Source organism: Anomaloglossus baeobatrachus, chromosome 2, assembly GCF_048569485.1.
Source record: "Anomaloglossus baeobatrachus isolate aAnoBae1 chromosome 2, aAnoBae1.hap1, whole genome shotgun sequence".
In the NCBI taxonomy this organism is placed as follows: Eukaryota; Metazoa; Chordata; class Amphibia; order Anura; family Aromobatidae; genus Anomaloglossus; species Anomaloglossus baeobatrachus.
The window spans coordinates 29,024,212-29,040,227 of record NC_134354.1 but is presented as its reverse complement, the minus strand read 5'-3'; the positions used below and the strand labels follow the sequence as shown (position 1 = coordinate 29,040,227).

The following is a 16,016-nucleotide window of genomic DNA, read 5'->3' as shown; positions in this document are numbered from 1 at the left end:
AAAGTACATCGTAAAGCATGAAAGGCTTAAAAGATAAAATTCTGACTACCATCAGCCACCACTAGAGGGAGCTCACTGCATTCTATTTATGATGAACTCCCTAATAACAGTATGCACATCGCTCCTGAGCGCCCTCAAGTGGTGGCCGACAGAATAAAAAAAAATAAATGAAAAAAAAAAATGTTTAAAAGATGGACAAAAATTAGTGAATATAAAGTGATGTTGGTCTGTACCTGTGAGCAAATTGGGTTCAAGGAATGTCATGTTGCACACTTTACACGCCCACTCACAGGTCTCCACGTGAATGATATCGCTGTTCTCCTGGCAGTTTACTAAAAAAGTAGACAAAAAAAAAATAAATAATAATAATAATAATAATAATAATAATAATAATAAAATTAATAATAATATTATTATTAAAAATAATAATAACTTATTATTTGTATTATTTTTAGTATTAATATTATTATTAATAAAAAATAATACAAATAAAAGAAGGGAATTTTGTTACTTACCGTAAATTCCTTTTCTTCTAGCTCTTATTGGGAGACCCAGACGATTGGGTGTATAGCACTGCCTCCGGAGGCCACACAAAGCAATTACACTAAAAAGTGTAAGGCCCCTCCCCTTCTGGCTATACACCCCCAGTGGGATCACTGGCTCACCAGTTTTAGTGCAAAAGCAAGAAGGAGGAAAGCCAATAACTGGTTTAAACAAATTCACTCCGAGTAACATCGGAGAACTGAAAACCGTTCAACATGAACAACATGTGTACCCGCAAACAAACCAACAATCCCGAAGGACAACAGGGCGGGTGCTGGGTCTCCCAATAAGAGCTAGAAGAAAAGGAATTTACGGTAAGTAACAAAATTCCCTTCTTCTTCGGCGCTCTATTGGGAGACCCAGACGATTGGGACGTCCAAAAGCTGTCCCTGGGTGGGTAAAGAGATACCTCATGTTAGAGCTGCAAGACAGCCCTCCCCTACGGGGAGGCAACTGCCGCCTGCAGGACTCTTCTACCTAGGCTGGCGTCCGCCGAAGCATAGGTATGCACCTGATAATGTTTGGTGAAAGTGTGCAGACTCGACCAGGTAGCTGCCTGGCACACCTGTTGAGCCGTAGCCTGGTGTCGCAATGCCCAGGACGCACCCACGGCTCTGGTAGAATGGGCCTTCAGCCCTGATGGAACCTGAAGCCCCGCAGAACGGTAGGCTTCAAGAATTGGTTCTTTGATCCATCGAGCCAGGGTGGCCTTAGAAGCCTGCGACCCTTTGCGCTGACCAGCGACAAGGACAAAGAGTGCATCCGAACGGCGCAGGGGCGCCGTGCGGGAAATGTAGATTCTGAGTGCTCTCACCAGATCTAACAAATGTAAATCCTTCTCATACCGATGAACTGCATGAGGACAAAACGAAGGCAAAGAGATATCCTGATTAAGATGAAAAGAGGATACCACCTTCGGGAGAAACTCCTGAATGGGGCGCAGCACTACCTTGTCCTGGTGGAAGACCAGGAAGGGAGCCTTGGATGACAGCGCTGCTAGCTCAGACACTCTCCGAAGAGATGTGATCGCTACCAGAAAAGCCACTTTCTGTGATAGTCTAGAAAGTGAAACCTCCCTCAGAGGCTCAAAGGGCGGCTTCTGGAGGGCAACTAGTACCCTGTTCAGATCCCATGGATCTAACGGTCGCTTGTACGGGGGTACGATATGACAAACCCCCTGCAGGAACGTGCGCACCTTGGAAAGTCGTGCTAGACGCTTCTGAAAAAAGACAGATAGCGCCGAGACTTGCCCTTTAAGGGAGCCGAGCGACAAACCTTTTTCTAACCCAGATTGGAGGAAAGAAAGAAGGATAGGTAATGCAAATGGCCAGGGAGACACTCCCTGAGCAGAGCACCAGGATAAGAATATCCTCCACGTTCTGTGGTAGATCTTAGCAGACGTGGGCTTCCTAGCCTGTCTCATGGTGGCAACGACCCCTTGGGATAAGCCTGAAGACTCTAGGATCCAGGACTCAATGGCCACGCAGTCAGGTTGAGGGCCGCAGAATTCCGATGGAAAAACGGCCCTTGGGACAGTAAGTCTGGTCGGTCTGGCAGCGCCCACGGTTGGCCGACCGTGAGATGCCACAGATCCGGATACCACGCCCTCCTCGGCCAGTCTGGAGCGACGAGTATGACGCGGCTGCAGTCGGATCTGATCTTGCGTAGCACTCTGGGCAAGAGTGCCAGAGGTGGAAACACATAAGGGAGCCGGAACTGCGACCAATCTTGCACTAGGGCGTCTGCTGCTAGAGCTCTTTGATCGCGAGACCGTGCCATGAAGGTTGGGACCTTGTTGTTGTGCCGAGACGCCATTAGATCGACGTCCGGCCTTCCCCATCGGCGACAGATTTCCTGAAACACGTCCGGGTGAAGGGACCATTCCCCTGCGTCCATGCCCTGGCGACTGAGGAAGTCTGCTTCCCAGTTTTCTACGCCGGGGATGTGAACTGCGGATATGGTGGAGGCCGTGGCTTCCACCCACATCATAATGCGCCGGACTTCCTGGAAGGCTTGCCGACTGCGAGTCCCTCCTTGGTGATTGATGTATGCCACCGCTGTGGAGTTGTCCGATTGAATTCGGATCTGCTTCCCTTCCAGCCACTGCTGGAAGGCTAGTAGGGCAAGAAACACCGCTCTGATTTCCAGAACATTGATCTGAAGGCTGGACTCCTGCTGAGTCCACGTACCCTGAGCCCTGTGGTGAAGAAACACTGCTCCCCACCCTGACAGACTCGCGTCTGTCGTGACCACCGCCCAGGACGGTGGTAGGAAGGATCTTCCCTGTGATAATGAGGTGGGAAGAAGCCACCACTGCAGAGAGTCCTTGGCCGTCTGGGAAAGGGAGACTTTCCTGTCCAGGGATTTTGACTTCCCGTCCCATTGGCGGAGAATGTCCCATTGAAGTGGACGCAGATGAAACTGCGCAAACGGAACCGCCTCCATTGCCGCCACCATCTTCCCGAGGAAGTGCATGAGGCGTCTTAAGGAGTGCGACTGACTCTGAAGGAGAGCCTGCACCCCCGTCTGTAGTGACCTCTGCTTGCTCAGCGGAAGCTTCACTATCGCTGAGAGAGTATGAAACTCCATGCCAAGATACGTTAGTGATTGGGTCGGTGACAGATTTGACTTTGGGAAGTTGATGATCCACCCGAACGCCTGGAGAGTCTCCAGTGCAAAATTCAGGCTGAGTTGGCATGCCTCCTGAGAGGGTGCCTTGACCAATAGATCGTCCAAGTAAGGGATCACAGAATGTCCCTGAGAGTGCAAGACTGCTACCACTGCCGCCATGATCTTGGTGAACACCCGGGGGGCTGTCGCCAGACCAAATGGCAGAGCCACGAACTGAAGATGTTCGTCTCCTATCACGAAGCGCAGAAAGCGTTGGTGCTCCGTAGCAATCGGCACGTGAAGATAAGCATCTTTGATGTCTATTGACGCTAGGAAATCTCCTTGGGACATTGAGGCAATGACTGAGCGGAGGGATTCCATCCGGAACCGCCTGGCGTTCACATGCTTGTTGAGCAGTTTTAGGTCCAGAACGGGATGGAAGGAGCCGTCCTTTTTTGGAACCACAAAGAGGTTGGAGTAAAATCCTCGGCCCCGTTCCAGAGGGGGGACAGGGATCACGACTCCTTCTGCTCTTAGAGAGTCCACCGCCTGCAGCAGGGCATCTGCTCGGTTGGGGTGTGGGGAGGTTCTGAAGAACCGAAGTGGAGGCCGAGAACTGAACTCGATTCTGTACCCGCGAGACAAAATGTCTGTTACCCACCGGTCCTTGACCTGTGACAGCCAAATGTCGCAAAAGCGGGAGAGCCTGCCACCGACCGAGGATGCGGAGGGAGGAGGCCGAAAGTCATGAGGTAGCCGCCTTGGAAGCGGTTCCTCCATTTGCTTTCCTGGGGCGTGAGTGAGCCCGCCAGGAATCTGAGCTCCCTTGTCCTTTCTGAGTCCCTTTGGACGAGGAGAATTGGGGCTTGCCCGAGCCTCGAAAGGACCGAAACCTCGACTGCCACTTTTTCTGTTGAGGTTTACTTGCTCTGGGCTGTGGTAAGGAAGAGTCCTTACCCTTGGACTGTTTTATGATTTCAGCCAATGGCTCACCAAACAGTCTGTCTCTAGATAATGGCAAGCTGGTTAAGCATTTTTTGGAACCAGCATCTGCTTTCCAGTCCTTTAACCATAAGGCTCTGCGCAAAACCACAGAATTGGCGGCCGCCATAGAGGTACGGCTCGTAGACTCTAGGACAGCGTTGATAGCATAGGTCGCAAACGCAGACATTTGCGAAGTTAGGGACGCCACCTGTGGCACTGCTGGATGCATGATAGCATCCACCTGTGCTAAACCCGCTGAAATAGCCTGTAGTGCCCACACGGCCGCGAATGCTGGAGCAAACGACGCGCCGATAGCTTCATAGACAGATTTCAACCAAAGGTCCATCTGTCTGTCATTGGCATCTTTAAGTGAAGCGCCATCTTCTACTGCGACTATGGATCTAGCCGCCAGCTTGGAAATTGGGGGATCCACCTTTGGGCACTGGGTCCAGCGTTTGGCCACTTCAGGGGGAAAAGGATAACGGGTATCCTTAGAACGTTTAGAGAAACGCTTGTCTGGATGAGCGTCGTGCTTTTGGATTGATTCTCTGAAGTCAGAGTGGTCCAAAAAAGCACTTAATTTACGCTTGGGATACAGGAAATGGAACTTCTCCTGCTGTGCAGCTGCCTCCTCTGCAGAAGGGGCTGGGGGAGAAATATCCAACAGCCTATTAATCGCCGATATAAGGTCATTAACCATGGCGTCACCATCAGGGGCATCCAGATTGAGAGGGGCCTCAGGATTAGACTCCTGATCACCGTCCTCAGTCTCATCACAGAGAGACTCTTCTCGCTGAGACCCTGAGCAGTGTGATGACGTCGAGGGTCTTTCCCAGCGAGCACGCTTAGGCTGCCTGGGACTGTCATCTGAGTCAGAGACTTCAGCCTGTGATGCTTGAGACCCCCTTGAAGTACGGATTAGTTCCAACTGAGGGGGACCAGTGAGCATAGCCACAGCAGTGTCCATAGTCTGAGGAACTGGCCTGGACTGCAAGGTCTCCAGGATCCTTGTCATAGCCTCAGACATTTTATCAGCAAACACTGCAAAGTCTGTCCCCGTCACCGGGGCAGGGTTCACAGGCGTCTCTGCCTGGGCTACCACCACAATAGGCTCTGGCTGGCGAAGTGCCACTGGGACTGAACATTGCACACAATGTGAATCATTGGAGCCTGCCGGTAGATCAGCCCCACATGCAGTACAAACAGTGCACACAGCCCGTGCCTTGGCAGCCTTGCGTTTTGCGGATGACATGTTGCTGCGTCCTCAGAGCAGTACAGAGTGTCCAGCCAGAAGCGACCTTACAGTGCACTATATAAAAATATATATATATATATATATATATATATATATATATATATATATATATATATATATATATGGTACCAATAAAGAAGTACACTAATATATCACTGAGGCACTAGTGGGGCCTGCACTACTGTGCAGCTTACCACCCGCTTAGGAGCGGTGTGTGGTCGCCAGAAATCCCTCTAGTCTGGGTCTCCCAGAGCCTGCTGCCTCCTTCCAGCCAGATCGCATGTGTAATGGCTGCCGGCGTCCTTGTGGAGAGGGGGGGCGGGCCCTGGGCGTACACCGACGAAGAGCGGGAAGTCTGCTTCCCCTTGTGCCTAGTGAGAGGGCTGGAGCATGTAAATAAGGCTCCAGCCCTCGGCGCAGCCATTGAGCAGCGTCTCTCCCCTACCCTGATTGACAGGGTGGGGGCGGGAACGAAGCGGCGCTAGGCCGCAGAAGCCGGGGGCTAAAGTTAAAAACGCCGCCGCCGTACAAGCGCGGTCGGCACCAAGCCCCCGGCGCACTACAAGTCGCAGCTGCGCCGCCGCTCCAGGAGCGGTCGGCGCAGTAGTTCCCAAAACACAATCGTCACTCAGCAAAGCTGCAGTGACCTAACCCCCAGCGTACAGCGCCACTGTCCCCGGCGCACTATAACGCTCAGCAAGCCCTGAGAGTGTCCGTGCTTGCCGGGGACACAGAGTACCTGAAGTTGCAGGGCCATGTCCCTGAACGGCACTCCCGCTCCCAATCCAGCAGGTTATATGGGTCTGTGGATGGAGCCCGGCCCCAGGGCTTGGGGGCCGGCAGGATCCCACTTCCACAGAGCCCCTCAGGGGGATGTGGAAGGAAAACAGCATGTGGGCTCCAGCCTCCGTACCAGCAATAGGTACCTCAACCTTACAAGCACCATCACGGGTGAGAAGGGAGCATGCTGGGGGCCCTATATGGGCCCTCTTTTCTTCCATCCGATAGAGCCAGCAGCTACTGCTGACTACAAACAGTGGAGCTATGCGTGGATGTCTGACCTCATTCGCACAAAGCAGAAAACTGGTGAGCCAGTGATCCCACTGGGGGTGTATAGCCAGAAGGGGAGGGGCCTTACACTTTTTAGTGTAATTGCTTTGTGTGGCCTCCGGAGGCAGTGCTATACACCCAATCGTCTGGGTCTCCCAATAGAGCGCCGAAGAAATAATAATTTTTATTACACACACACACACACACAAAAACTAGGTGTGTGTATATAATAAAAATGAGATATATTTATAAAATTATATATATATATATATATATATATATATATATATATATATATATATATATATATATATATATATATATATATATATATATATATATATATATATATATATATATATATATATATATATATATATATATATATATATATATATATATATATATATATATATATATATATATATATATATATATATACACACATATATATATATACATATATACACACACACACACACACTTTTTACAGGAAGAACTTGTAATGCAAATTTCAGGACCGGATTACACAGAGATAAGCGGCACTACATAGACACCACTCATCTCTTCCCGCAGTAATTAAGTGGGAAAAATGGCTTCTCCATAGAAAATCAAAGAGGTTCTCCAGCAGCTGTACTTTGCATTATACAGCCCTCTGTCTCTGCTGCTGCAGAACATCACTGCACGCCTTGCTGATTGACAGGTTACCTGACGTGAACGCTGCCGGCGGACGGACGATCTTCATCTTCTTGGAGGTCATGGAGGCCAGCTGGTTGGATGTCGTTGAGGTCAAGCCGACTTCTTTCTCAGGTTCAGACGCCAAAAATCCCACCTCTGCGAGAAGAGAAGAGGAGTGAGAAAATCTGAAGGAATGAACGCCTTCTATAAGAACAGGTGGGACGGCGGATCAGCCGGTGAAGATCGGCACAAAAACGATCATAACCCCTACCAGCAAATTTAAGGGTTTTTTTTCCCCTCCCTCAATAGATAAAGCACATTGACGACCACTTTAATCATCGTAGTGCATTTACTGATTGCCTCGAGCTGCCATGCCAACCCCCCAAAATCGTCTGCTCACCATGGGGCGTCATTCTGTCTAACCCCTTCGATGCTGCATTTGCTATGGACAGAGGAATCTAATGGGGTTAATCAGGAGTGATTGGGCACCCGCGGTATATGGAACGGGTGCAGCTCCAGAGCCCAATCACTACAGGTCACATGTAACCCAGACGTAGCGGAGCTGAGCTGGTAATTAAACTACAAGAATATTGGCACGCAGCGCGCCTGGTATTGATTTACCATTGAGAGATGTCAGAGGAGGCTTCAACAAAGGCTTCTCCATCTTCCTTGCATAGAAGGCCGCGTACCACACTCGTAGCTCCGTACCGGCTGCGATATCGCGAGAGGTAGTGAAGTAGATGTCGTTACCGTGCTGGAACGCCGTAAGGTTCTGATGGGTGAAATCTGAAGCCGGCCGGACCAGCATCATCCAGTTACATTCATCCTCGCTGGAGGTATCGAACACCACAACCAGACCATCTTTTTGGAACACCTGAAATGAAAAATAGTCAATTCCAGAAGTCCGTAGTCTCCAATTACCTCTTGTAAAACACTTCTAAATCCCCTCAGCCGCCAAAAAATGAATCTGCAGTAAAACAGTATACAGGATACGAAGGCGAGGGAGGAGGGAGATGCAGCTGCAGATTTCCATAGCATGCTGCAAGAGGGGTGGGGGGGGAAGAAGGAGGAGGAGAAGTTGAAGTTTTACCTTGAGTGGAAAGACTGGATCTTTGTCTAGCTTTTCGGCTCTTTTACATTCAAATGGACCAAACTGGGTGCGTTTGACAAGTGGGGTGACCGCAAACACCCCCTCTGCGTTGTCTCCGATGTACTTGATCTCCAGACTTGTGGGAAGTGATGACCTGAAGATAGAGGAGGCATTAGCAGCCTCACAACTGTTAGATCAGCGATTGCCAGAACAGGGGTAGGGTGGTGGTGGGGGGGGGGGAAGGTACAAGCAGCAAATGGAGCGTTAGTAAGTGTGTGCGCGAGTATTCACTGGGGTGCAGTGGTCCGCCAACCACCCATCACATTAGGCCCCCTAACGATCACATATGCGGTGCCCCACAAATCTGCCATTGGTTGTGGACCAATCGCCATTCCACTCAGACCGGGGCATGAGAGCCAGCCAACCATCCATCAGATGGGGTACTCTAACGATCACATAGGCGGAAACCCCTAATGGGTTTCGGTGGTCCATCCGTCACTCCACTCAGATAGAAGCATGAGAGCTCACCAATCAATCACATTGGGCCCCCTAACAAACACAGAGGTGGAGCCCCCCCCCCAATGTGGTGCGGTGGTCCAACCCCCACTACACCCAGACAGAGGCATGAGTACTCACCAACCACCCATTACGTTGGGCCCTCTAACGATCACACAAGTGGAGACCCCCAATGGGGTGGGGTGGTCTAACCTTCAATCCAACCAGACAGGGGCATGAGAGCCCACCAACCACCCATTACATTGGGCCCCGTAACGATCACATAGGCGAAGACCATCAATGGTGTGCGGTGGTCCAAACTCCATTACACCCAGACAGAAGCAGGAGTACTCTCCAACCACCCATTACAATGGGCCCTCTAACGATCCCAAAGGTGGAGACCCTGAATGGGGTGTGATGACCCAATCATCATTCCACCCAGACATGGACATGAGAGCCTGCCAACCACCCATCACATGGAGCCCCCTAACGATCACACAGGCGGAGACCACCATTCGAGTGAAGGTCAAACAGCCATTCCACCCAGATGGGGGCATGATAACCCACCAACCACCCATCACATTAGGTCCCCTAACAATCACATAGGTGGGGACCCCCAATTCTCCCATTGGGAGTGGGCCACATCCATCTGTCTAGCCTATGCCATCAAATGTGTGATAGTTGGGAATATCCCTTTGAATGGTATCCCCAAGAATACGTGGGGAAATTGATGGAACAGCTGTGGGGGTGTAGGTTGTAGGGGACCACAGTATAGACTCCCTCCCATCGTACGCACCTTGCCCTGCTCAGCACAAAGGAGTCCTGGACCGTCACCACCGGGCCGAGCTCCGGACACTCAGAGTCATGGTACTGGGCACAGTCCTCACACCCTGCAAACAAGACACAAAACATGGCTGCCTTCCTCTACTAACAGATGTTGAGTGATATTGCAGCTTGGTTGCAATACCAGACACAACCTGTGTACAGTAGTGGCGCTGTCTATCACATTTTTGGTAAATGGGATTTTTTTTTCCCTACAGGACAATACACAATGTGCAGATGATCAAATAGGGGCATATACACTAAAAAAATTCTGCAGAATATAACAGTGCTGTCAAGGTGGAGGAGACCAAAGAATGGAAATTGACCTGCCAAAAGTTTTATTATTGATTTCAGTGGGAGCTATGTAAGCCAATCCTTCGGTATCCCCCCAAAAATAGTGGGTCGGGGTGGTCTCAACAAAACTGCAGCTGACAACACTTACATATAAACACAGAGTCCTCCATCCTGCCTTGTGCCATCGCGCACACCTAGAGAGAAGACATAAAAGAGCACAGATTACATATCCGAGACAAGAAGTAGCTGTCTGACTGGAAACACTGTCGGCCATGTTGGATCCTATGTGTACGTTGGGGCGTTTCACTGATGGGGGAACAAATCATCCCGTATGTGGGAGGGTGGTATGTTGGGACATGAAAACTGAATTGTACCCTGTGGAAACACTAAGAGGCGTCCCTAGGGGCGCCATTTCTATGCATCCATCTTTCCTATATTTCAAAAGCTATGAGGTACAAACGTAGGGTAATCTACCAAAAAACATGGGGCCAGACAGCTAGAATTGTCTGAAAGATTGTGTGAGGAACATTAATAATGTGAAAATGGCTCCATGATATCATATTTCTAGGCAGAGATATGTTGACTTGAAGTTACAGGCCCGAAGCCTGAGGCTGCAGTACTGCAAGGTTCTCATGGCAACCAAGACGAATCCCGAAATGTACAGAGGTCCTCGTGAATACTCAAGTCACCACTGTTATCAGACTGGGGGGATATAAACAGTCATGGCGGATTCACACAGGGTCACCATGACAACATCTGACACTGGATCACTCCAAGTTACAGGCCCGAAGCCTGAGGCTGTAGTACTGGGAGATTATCATGGCAACCAAACCAAGTCTCAAAATGTACAGAGGTCCTTGTGAATACTCAAGTCACCACTGTTATCAGACTGTTGGGATGTAGACAGTCATGGCGGATTCACATATGGCCACCATGACAACAGCTGACAGAAAGAAGACATTATCAGTGGTGCAGCCAAGGTGTTAGGCCCTGATATAAACGGGATCTAGTTTAGATAATATTTTAGTGTATATCGCAATATTAGCTCGCGATAATGTGGCCAAATTGGATATTCCCCACATTATGGTACTAATATAGCCCTCTATCAAGCCGCCATAGCCCCAGATCGAGCTAACAGAAAGATCCCGCACAACTGATGGGAAAACATTATATTGCATCAGTGTTGTTTTTTTTCTTTAGTTTAACTTTATTTTCTCAAATTTCTGCTTGTTGTCAGTGAATTGAAACACTAAGGCTGGTTTCAGACGTCCGTGTTTAATCAGGTACCAGTCACACGCGTGGTTATGGTCATACGTGTGTCATACGTGTGACACGTACCGGGTAAAACACGTGTCTCTAATGAAAAGATGTTCTATATGTACCTGTATCCAGCGATGCTGTCTTCGGCTCTGCTGCCTCCTACTCCTGATCCCTGCTCATTATTTTCATTGATTCTTCACTGCCTGAGGATCTGGAAGCTGGAGCATCGCGGGGACAGGCTGGGTACAGCACAGCCGAGGACAGCATGGCTGGGGACATCGCCGGTGACAGGTGAGTATACAGCAGTTTGTGCAGTGACATCCAGAGACTCATCAGGGTTCCCAATGAACTCATGAACCCCTGGAGGTCACCATTGTGACACTCGCTGTAACGCAATTGTTGCAGAGGTGTCATCAGGAGGTCATCAGAGTTCATTGGGAAATCCAATGTCCTCCTGGACGTCCCTGTACACACAGTGCTGGCAGGATACTCACCTGTCACTAGTGATGTCCCCAGCCATGCTGTCCTTGGCAGTGCGGTCTCCTGCGATGCCCCTGCTCTCAGCTGCTCACTGCAGTGAATAATCAATGAAAATAATGAGCGGGGATCAGGAGCGGGAGGCAGCAGAGCCAGAGACCGCATCGCTGGATACAGGTAAATATAGAAAATCTTTTTATTTAAAAACCCGTGTTTTCTCCGGTCTGTGTCACACTGATGTCACACGGATCACATCAGTGTGTGGTCCGTGTGACACCCGTGCTGCTGGAGAAAAACCGGACACGTCTCCGTGTGAAATAGCGGGGCCACACGGTCCGTGTGAGAGCACACAATAGGGTAACATGGGTACGTGTGACATCCGTGTTAAAAACAGATGTCACACGTACCTAAAACATGGACGTCTGAAACCAGCCTCAAAGGCTGTAATCTGGGAGTTCATGCAGAGGCCATATTGCTTATTAAAGAGCACCGGGAAACCTAAGCCGGGAAGATGCATGTGGATTAGGCCACTAGGGCTATGTGCACACGGAGGTTTTCTGGAGCAGAAACTGAATGGAAACTTTCCAAATCTCTCAAGCATTCAAAATCTTGGGATTTTCTGTCCAGTTTCTGCTCCGAAAACTCAGCAAAAAGTCTCCATGTGCACATAGTCACTGGGTATGAGCGCACATCATCTTTTTCAGGCAGATCCTCCTGTAAAATTAAAAAAAAAAAATTAAAAATAGACAGAAATAGAAAGGGACGCCTTAAAATCTGAAAAAAAAAATTTAACGTAGGTCTCTGCGCACATTCAGTCTTGTTTTAACTTAAGGTCCGGACACCCCGGATCGGTTAAAAGTAGTAACATGTTCACTCTTGAGGGAAGTTGCCGAACATAAAAAAAAAAACACAAAAAAAAACAAAAAACAAAAAAAACACTGCTAATTGAGAAAACTGGGGGCGTATCCATTAGGGGCTGCCAGCTTTTTCCCCTGAACTTTTTCAGTAATTTAGGGGGTTTTTGTGACATCTTTGCACTCAGCATTTTGTCCACTCAATAAAATAACTGACAGCGGTTTTTTTTGGTGTTTTTCGTTTAAGCAAAAACACGATGGCAAAATGGTCCAAAATATGTCAGAGATCTTTCCTATTGAAGGTATGGGCATATGATGTCTTTTTTCACACAGATCTTGCTGCAAAACCCGCCTGAAAAACACTATAAGGCCCTGTGTGCACTAGAAAAAGGATTTTTCTCAAGAAATTTCTTGAGTCTGAAAGATTAGCGCACTTGCGTTCAAAAAGCGCACCAATAACGCACCGAAAACCGCATATGTTTTTACCGCTTTTTTGGTGCGTTTTTGATGCATTATTTCCACAGGTTGGTCCCTGCGGGGTTTTTTTACCATTATCTTTGGCACAAAAATGCAGGTACCTGCAGAAAAGAAGTGACCTGCACATTCTTTTTCTCAAGAAATTCTGCAGAAAGAATGTTCTTGAGAATAAAAAAACGCGCACAGATATTTTCTATCTTTCACCCATTTTTTTTTTTGTTTTTAGACTAATCATCATTTGCAGCTTTTAAAAAAAAAAAAAAAAAAAAAATCGCAAACTTTTTTTTTTTTTTTAATTATTTTGTACTAAAGCAGATTGTTTTGATTTTTGCAACCTTGTAGCAAAATGTACAACTTTTACTTTGAAAGAGGAGACAACAAAAAAATAAAAAAAAAACACCCACAAATTATTTTTTTTTTTTTTTTTTGGGAGGGGGAGATTTAGGCTAAGACCCCACTTTGCGTTTCAGCTGCGTTTTTTTGGTCCGTTTTCAGAAGCACCTTTTTCATGCCAAAATGCTTGCGTTTTGATTTTTCAGCAAAGTCAATGGAAAATGGCGATTTTCAGACCGCACTTTGCGTTTCTAAACGCTGCGTTTAATTTGCATATTTTGTGCAAAAACCATGCGTTCAAAGAAGCAGCATGTCAGTTGTTTTTGCCATTTTGGGTGCGTTTTGCTAACATTGGAGTCAATGAGAAATGGCAAAAACCAAGATTCCTGCAAATTCCTGCGTTTTACCTGCTTTTTATGGGCAGAAAACATGCGTTTTGGACATCAAAATAATGATTTGATATGTCCCTTTACACACACACATAGTCCGACAATTAAATTTAAGAAAAATATGCATTTATTGCTATTTTAGCGTTAAAATGTATTTTTTATGAAATATATCTATTTTCATTATTTTTCCCATTAATATAGATTTGATCCTTTTTTTCATTCTGTTTGACTGTTTAAACTTTATTTAGCAGTGTCTTGATGTTCAAAACACATCTGTGAAAAAGCAGGTAAAAAGCGCTGAAAACGCATCTAAAACGCGGTAAATATGCATGCGTTTTCAGCGCTAAAGTCGGGAAAAAGGCAACTTTGTTCAAATCAATTAAGCCCAAAACGTGCGTTTAGAACTACAAGTAGCACAACGCAAAGTGCGTTCTTAGCCCTATTATTTCTGCCTTTTCAAGAAGTCGCAAACTCTTTTTTTTTTTTTAATTTTACATTATTTTGTTGCGCAGATGGTTTTTTTCAGCATCATAGGAGTGTGCAACTTTGTGCTTTGAAAGAAGAGACCAAAGACAAAAATTAAAAAAAACCAACACACAATAAACGTACAGTTCCCACCCCCCAAAAGAGGTCAACTTTATTATTTTTTTTCTATTAACGTCTTGCGCAGATGTTTTTGCAGCGTTGTAGGGGAATGTGCAAATTTTGGCTTTGAAAAAAAGAGCAAAAAAAATTAAAAAAAATTATATATATAATTTTTTTTTAATTTTTTTTGCTCTTTTTTTCAAAGCCAAAATATATATATATATATATATATATATATATATATATATATATATATATATATATATATATATATATAAATAAAATTATTCCTACAATTTTAATTTGCACAAAATGAAATTATGAACCCATGACCCAAATAAAGAAAAAAAAAAGCAATAAGAAAAATAAAAAAAAGGGAACAGAAACCTCAAAAAAAAGAAAAAAAAAACCCCCAAAAGATGAGAAATAAAAAAAAAGGAACAGAAGCCATGCGGGACGGTGGCGCCCCGTGCAGACGCTGCGGTAAGCGCGGCCTTTGCTCCATTCACTGACAGCAAGTGCACATGAGGAGCCATTATCCCGACCTCCAGATCGTGACATAGGCGTGCATTATCGTGCCTTGTCGGCACACTCCGCCCGCACATGTCGCGATGCTGCCCGTGTCGGGGGCCGGTACACCGGGGTGCACGCAGGTTCCGGGATCGGCCGTGCAGCCGGGTTTTGCCTGTGATCCCGGAGCTGCGGGGAGAAGCCGCCCCCTCCGGCTGCTGCAACAAAGACCAGGCGGCCTGGCAGCTGGAGCGGGGGGAGCGCACACCGCGGCCTCCATCCCGCCGGCCTCTCCCGCACCCCCCGGCCGGACTCGCACCTCTCCCCCCTCCCTGTCACCCACCCACCCACCTGCTCCCGGTACCTGCTCCAGGGGGGAGGGGTGGGAACCGAATCCAGACTCCGGGTTCCGATCCGTTCCGGAAATCGCGCAGGACCGGAAGCGGCGCTCGTCTGCGCGCAAAGCCTGCCGGGAGGTGTAGTTTTTATAGCTGATGCGCGCCCGGCGCCTTTTTCCTGCAGTATGTGCGCTGATTATGTGCAGGCAGCGCCGTATAACGAGGGTCACGTGATGAGGCTGGACTCTGCTCTGCCTTTATATTAGTGATTTCATCGAAGTCCTGGTGCAGTCTGACACCCAGCATAACCAATAATGCAGCTCCCTGCAGGGTTGTCAGACAGATTTAACTTTTTTTTTTTCCCCCCATGAGACCTGTAACTTTCTACCCAGTGACTGACATTGTCTGTGCTCGGTTATTGTCTGCAGCGCTGACGTCACGGCGGCCCCTGTGCTCGGTTATTGCCTGCAGCGCTGACGTCACGGTGGCCCCTGTGCTCGGTTATTGCCTGCAGCGCTGACGTCACGGCGGCCCCTGTGCTCGGTTATTGTCTGCAGCGCTTACGTCACGGCGGCCCCTGTGCTCGGTTATTGTCTGCAGCGCTGACGTCACGGCGGCCCCTGTGCTCGGTTATTGTCTGCAGCGCTGACATCACGGCGGCCCTGTGCTCGGTTATTGTCTGCAGCGCTGACATCACGGCGGCCCCTGTGCTCGGTTATTGTCTGCAGCGCTGACGTCACGGCGGCCCCTGTGCTCGGTTATTGTCTGCAGCGCTGACGTCACGGCGGCCCCTGTGCTCGGTTATTGTCTGCAGCGCTGACGTCACGGCGGCCCCTGTGCTCGGTTATTGTCTGCAGCGCTGACGTCACGGCGGCCCCTGTGCTCGGTTATTGTCTGCAGCGCTGACGTCACGGCGGCCCCTGTGCTCGGTTATTGTCTGCAGCGCTGACGTCACGGCGGCCCCTGTGCTCG

General features: G+C 48.3%; 1 protein-coding gene across 1 annotated transcript in view; it reads right to left on the bottom strand.

Moving 5' to 3' along the window:
* PRDM15 (PR/SET domain 15) overlaps positions 1–15,151 on the bottom strand; it is a 178,289-nt gene extending 163,138 nt beyond the window's left edge. The window contains exons 1-7 of the mRNA XM_075333299.1: positions 15,071–15,151; positions 9,970–10,015; positions 9,502–9,595; positions 8,211–8,364; positions 7,742–7,994; positions 7,151–7,276; positions 234–332 (exon numbers count right to left, since the gene is read on the bottom strand). Coding sequence (XP_075189414.1) covers positions 234–332; positions 7,151–7,276; positions 7,742–7,994; positions 8,211–8,364; positions 9,502–9,595; positions 9,970–10,006 — 763 coding nt within the window. The 5' untranslated portion in view covers positions 10,007–10,015; positions 15,071–15,151. The remainder of the gene's footprint in view (positions 1–233; positions 333–7,150; positions 7,277–7,741; positions 7,995–8,210; positions 8,365–9,501; positions 9,596–9,969; positions 10,016–15,070) is intronic.
* Positions 15,152–16,016: the final 865 nt, after the last annotated feature.